We start from the raw sequence: 4,935 nt of genomic DNA on the forward strand, positions 1-4,935 counted from the left end.
TCGACCAAATTATACAGCTCGTCGGGAACCTCGATCGATCCGTCACTTGAGTCTCTCTATAGCCAGCAACAAGCACAATCACTCTGTACTATGTATTACGAGTCCCTCGCCGCGGTAAGTTTACATAATGTCTGAATTAGCTGCTGACGAAATTGTTCAGTTTAAAGTCTTGCAGAAGAGAAACGTAAAACATACCCAAAAGGCACTCTTTGGCTTCCGATTTGAGCGAATTTATTTTGCTTTAATGGCCAAATACTCATTATTGCTCACGAAAAAAGTTCCCTTGGAGCGAGCCAGCGAACACGTATTGAATGCAGTTTTTGACATCAGAAAGCGATTGTCTCCGACGGAAATGGAACTGCTTGCGTCATTAACTGGAAGAACGTATCCGCAAGTGCGAACATGGGTATGTGCTTTGCTAACTTACTACTAATACTAATTTTAAAAGTTCTCTAATAGACGGGTCCGCAAGAAAATTTCTAGCTAAGATAGGAGACGGTTCAGTCTACAACAGAAGACGATGATAAGTTCTAATGTTATTAAATCATGTAAAGCTGTAGAATGGAATAAAAAAAAGTTTGTCACATAATTAAGAGTCGCAAGAAAAACTTTGTAGAGATGCTAAGCTTATCACTGGAGTCAAAGTCGGCCGCCCATGAGCACACTGAAATGGAAACTGGCATTCTGCAAGCTTCGATACCAATTCATTCATGGTGTTTCTACTAAGGGAGTCACCAAACATAACCGCACCTAAACAATTAATAATCCTGAAGATTCAAATGAAAACTACTATACTTCGACACGCTTTCGAATGCAGTAAACGAAGTATTGGACGGGGTACATAATTCCAAACTATGTAACATAAATTTGCGTAATCTGTGTAGTCAGATATCTTATCCGTGCATATTTTCATAGCAGCCCCTGAAGCTAAATCGTCCAGGTGTTGTATAACAACGTCTTGAAGTAGTGTAGGTTCAGATTGGCATCTTTCAAATATCAAATAAGGCCAGCCGGTCACCTTTATCGTAAGAAGCTGATCAGTGGATTGAGGCGCTGACCGAGTGTCTTCAACGCAGTACCGTATCCCCCAAAAATTAAACTGCTCCTTGTACCCAGTAAGCTCTTGATACACTGAGTACGAAACAGAGATTTCGACCACCAGCTCGCGACTACTATCGTGAATGCAGCATTTTTCCATCTTCTGAGTAGACAGTAAGTTTTCTAGTATGAAATGAGTGTATCCGTTCAGTAATGACTCCAGTTTCACTCTCTCGTCTGCCGCATGCTGATCGATAACCAGTACTAGTGCGGCTTTGTTAGTACTTAGTGTGGTTGCCATTATATATCGGTCGCATATTTGAGCAACCACTCGGGCTCCATGCAGATCGCGCTTCGAAACTTTAGCTGTCAGAGTGTTAGGTACGTCCGCAAAGCAGAGATTTCCTTTAGCACGACGTATTGCCGTTATGGTACTAATTGATTTGGCATTGGGAAGCCGATCCGCGGGTAAATCAGAAATTGTCGACAACCTGATTGTGAGCTTCAGCCATAAAAAACAAAACCAACTTCAACTACTCATCAGTGTCGGTATTGGACCAGCAAATTCTCGCTTTGTCTGCCGACGGCGTTATTTGCCTGTTGGCATTAGAAGCCGATGAACTATTATAAAATCGTTTGGTGACACTACACGTTAGGGGCGCTTGCTGTGAAGCTTCGCCAGCTCTTACAGCCGCTTTACCCAATCTTGTCTTGGTCTTGGAGCAAACCAAGCTGGTTGGTTTGCTGCCCGAACTCATAGAACAAACACTTTGCCTAGCAAACGACTGACTGACTGATGACAGTGATAGCAATGACTCTGACTTCATAAGATTTAGTGAAATCCCAGAGTCAGCATTCGAGCCAAGCTTGCCGATACATTCAAGAACAGCTTGCTGGACTAATCGTTCATTCTGCCGATACCGCCTTAGATGTATCAAAAGTAAAATACAAGTTACTCACACAAAAATGATGCAGAACTTTAGTAGGATCCTGGCACAACTCAAAGTTGCTGACACAGGTATCAACGTGGAGCACAAAGAGTGGACGAAGCCGCTGAGACTTACGATTTGAAGCATTCGGTTTCATATTGCCATCCAGACTCGCAGAAACCGACTGCAGCAGCAGCAACTCCACACTCGCATAGAAGTCAGCATTTACCCATTTGCGCTGGTTGACAACTGATCGAAAATTAACTGTTAGTTCATCATTGCCATACCAAGTACCTGCATATATAATTAAGATTTCGCCTAGAATTAGTATAGGTTGAAACTACTCCTTTAATATGTATGCCGTCGTAAGAATCATTCAAAGTATATGTATCTGCGGAAAGCGCATCACCAAGAACCTGCTTTAATATAGAAATTGCCCCTGTGCTCGGAGTGTTAAGTATATTCAGAGAGAGTGTAGAACCGAATCTAAAATCTAATGAAAGACGCTTATATGCAGACAAGAGTGCCAATTCTACAAGCTCGGCTTCTATCGATCTAAAAACATCCGTTCCAAGCTCCAAGTGACTCGAGACACTTTTCGTCACGTACTTTCTTCGTACTGGTAATCTTGCGAACAGATCTTGCACCGTAACAACGGTCCCTTGAGTCATTAGGCCATGGCGGCTAGGGCCGCAATAAGACAACGAGCCATTGATAGCCGACACTGTAAAAGTGGAGTTAAACTCCACGTGTCGCGATGTAACTGTTAAAGCGGATACCGCAGAAATGCTGGATAAAGCTGAAATCGTCAGCACTACGACCCGAAAAAACCAACGGTGGCACATTTTGGTACCTTCACCGCGGAAGCCTAATGTCTGCATCTGATTAAGGTCGTCCAGGCCTTTGCACTTTGAAGTGACTACAATTAGTTTTTACTCTTGCGGACGTTTTCAAAATACTGACAATATCTCTTCATAGTGTATGGCAAATCCTGAGGCATGATACCACAACCATTATCCTTGACCACGATATCCATGGTGAACGGATCGAGGCGGACAGTGATGCGCCAGGCTGAAGCGTCCAACGAATTCTGAACCAGCTCAGAGACACAACGTGCAATAGACGGAACAGATACTTCTGATTGAATACGTTCTATGATTCGCTTATCTAACAGTTCCATGGCGTATGCCAACCAGCTTAGCTTCAAGACTCCCGAACTAATCCAGCCGCGATTCGCGTACTTGTGGGGACGAGCCAAATCGACTCTTCTAAAGGGTAAGGGCAATTTTTGAGGATTTTGCATGTTTCGAGTCAAGAAGTTGTTCAATCTCACGGCAAATTTGGTTTTCCAGTAAATCTCGCTATTTTTCCTTCAAACCAAAAAGCTTCAGCACTTTCTTCGTTTTGGCGAGATTTAGACTGTGTTAACGATCTTTGGCAATAAATAAACGATACCTGTGATTGATACAAAAATACACACCACTGAAGATAGACCGCAATATAGACAGCAGAAGCACAATCAGGCAATATCTCTAGAGTTTGCTGAACATTTTACACTTTAGAATGAACAATTCTGATGTCTATAGTCCAACAATGTCATCCCAAATCTCGGCTCCTTCGTCAAATACACCAAGGGGACTCACTGCTGCTCCAAACCGCAATCTCGAATTTGTTTCTCGTCCTCAATTCAAACAGCAAACATTCGATGAAATTTATGGAATTCCCGAAAATTTCCTTGAGATTGAAGTATGCGGGATTCTATTTAAAATCATTAGGTAAAGACTGTTAATAACATCAAACAGGTTCGCAACCCAGAAACACATGGTACTCTACTCTGCACAACGACATGTTTAATTTGGCTAATATAACCAGTTGGATATGGCAGAGGAATGTACACGGATTACGAAATTGTCTGCAGGGTACGTGGGATAATAGAAGTATTGACACATTGTCTAAGCAATTCAGACAAATATCCCGGCGTTTAAACTGAAATATTCTGTCGTTCGTCGAAGATACAGTGACTTTGAATATTTCCGCGACATACTTGAGCGTGAGTCATCGCGCGTGACTATACCACCACTTCCTGGCAAGGTCTTCACAAACAGGTTTTCAGACGAAGTTATTGAGCAGCGTCGTGAAGGACTGGAAAGATTTTTGCAAATGTAAGACTTATGCGATTGATCATCAAATTACTACTCTAATCATACCAGTGTTGCAGGACATCCCTTATTACAAACCGGCTCAAAGGTCTTGTGTGGTTTTATACAAGATCCCCAGTGGGATAGGGTACGTGCTTACTAGTCCCATCCATATGTTCGTCTAACAACACTAGAACCAGTGGCTCTAAAAACGTTAAGGTCGGCGGTAGTGGGTTAAAGTGGTTTGCGGAAGAGGGTTCAGCTACGCTTGAACACCAGTAAGACTTGTGCAATAATGTTTGGAGTTGGATAGTTCAGTGACATCTTGTGTTTTGACTAGCTTATGATTAAATTATCTTACATTATTCGATTGTATTTAGTTTATCTATACATCCGTGTCTTCGAAACACGTCGCATGATATATCTTACCGTTCTCGCTTTCGACTGCGTTCATCCACACCCATTCTTCCATTTGGTCATGCCAGACACTTTTGAACTTCTCCTTGCAGATGGGGCACGGCGTACTTGCTACGACCGTGTCCGTCGGAACAGGTACGTACCGCTTGAGAGCATCTTCACTTGTCCCGGTTTTGCTAGAATTCAAACTCCCGTTGGCAGCCACCATCGCTGCTTCTGCTAGACTCGTGTCAGCGTTATCGTCCACGAACCTGATCCACGCTTCCTCGTCAAGGTACCAACTTCGACTCTGTCCGCGCTTGTCTTCTTTAAGTCTATTATTAACCCGGTAATGCCAGTCCAGATGCGCATCGCGGAAACTGCGCTCTCGCGGTGTGTCTGCGAATCTGCGACCGCACGTACTGCACTTCAGA

At 43.2% G+C, this 4,935-nt stretch overlaps 4 protein-coding genes across 4 annotated transcripts; 2 read left to right on the forward strand and 2 right to left on the reverse strand.

Annotated features, from left to right (window-relative positions):
* Positions 1-631, forward strand: V1512DRAFT_143573 (uncharacterized protein). The gene is made up of 3 exons (XM_066913015.1): positions 1-114; positions 161-406; positions 449-631. The coding sequence occupies exons 1-3, from the start codon at positions 91-93 to the stop codon at positions 485-487; spliced, it is 309 nt and encodes a 102-aa protein (XP_066768969.1). The 5' UTR covers positions 1-90; the 3' UTR covers positions 488-631.
* On the reverse strand, positions 590-3,147 carry V1512DRAFT_213702 (uncharacterized protein; the record flags this gene model as incomplete). Its single annotated transcript, XM_066913609.1, has 7 exons — positions 590-750; positions 796-1,398; positions 1,739-1,949; positions 1,999-2,166; positions 2,255-2,766; positions 2,821-2,886; positions 2,931-3,147. The coding sequence occupies 7 exons, from the start codon at positions 3,145-3,147 to the stop codon at positions 590-592; spliced, it is 1,938 nt and encodes a 645-aa protein (XP_066768970.1).
* Positions 3,148-3,301: 154 nt separating this feature from the next.
* On the forward strand, positions 3,302-4,735 carry V1512DRAFT_268785 (Phox homologous domain-containing protein). The gene is made up of 7 exons (XM_066917540.1): positions 3,302-3,504; positions 3,554-3,713; positions 3,770-3,791; positions 3,840-3,886; positions 3,933-4,129; positions 4,178-4,253; positions 4,300-4,735. Exons 2-7 carry the CDS (start codon positions 3,561-3,563, stop codon positions 4,312-4,314), a joined length of 510 nt encoding a protein of 169 aa, XP_066768971.1. The 5' UTR covers positions 3,302-3,504; positions 3,554-3,560; the 3' UTR covers positions 4,315-4,735.
* V1512DRAFT_213704 (uncharacterized protein) lies at positions 4,491-4,865 on the reverse strand (the record flags this gene model as incomplete). Its single annotated transcript, XM_066913610.1, has 1 exon — positions 4,491-4,865. A coding segment is annotated over one exon (375 nt), but the record flags the coding sequence as incomplete, so codon positions are not given.
* Between the last annotated feature and the right edge of the window lie 70 nt (positions 4,866-4,935).

Source organism: Lipomyces arxii (assembly GCF_038497795.1).
Source record: "Lipomyces arxii strain Phaff 12-163 unplaced genomic scaffold V1512scaffold_53, whole genome shotgun sequence".
NCBI lineage: Eukaryota > Fungi > Ascomycota > Lipomycetes > Lipomycetales > Lipomycetaceae > Lipomyces > Lipomyces arxii.

Bases quoted from the DNA above. Each gene is read 5' to 3' on its own strand.
- V1512DRAFT_143573 (XM_066913015.1), top strand. From the start codon at position 91: ATGTATTACGAGTCCCTCGCCGCG. The intron at 115-160 runs GTAAGTTTACAT...GAAATTGTTCAG, and splicing joins ATTACGAGTCCCTCGCCGCG to TTTAAAGTCTTGCAGAAGAG. The intron at 407-448 runs GTATGTGCTTTG...TAATTTTAAAAG, and splicing joins ATCCGCAAGTGCGAACATGG to TTCTCTAATAGACGGGTCCG.
- V1512DRAFT_268785 (XM_066917540.1), top strand. From the start codon at position 3,561: ATGTCATCCCAAATCTCGGCTCCTTCGTCAAATACACCAAGGGGACTC. The intron at 3,792-3,839 runs GTACTCTACTCT...TAATATAACCAG, and splicing joins TCGCAACCCAGAAACACATG to TTGGATATGGCAGAGGAATG. The intron at 3,887-3,932 runs GTACGTGGGATA...TAAGCAATTCAG, and splicing joins ATTACGAAATTGTCTGCAGG to ACAAATATCCCGGCGTTTAA.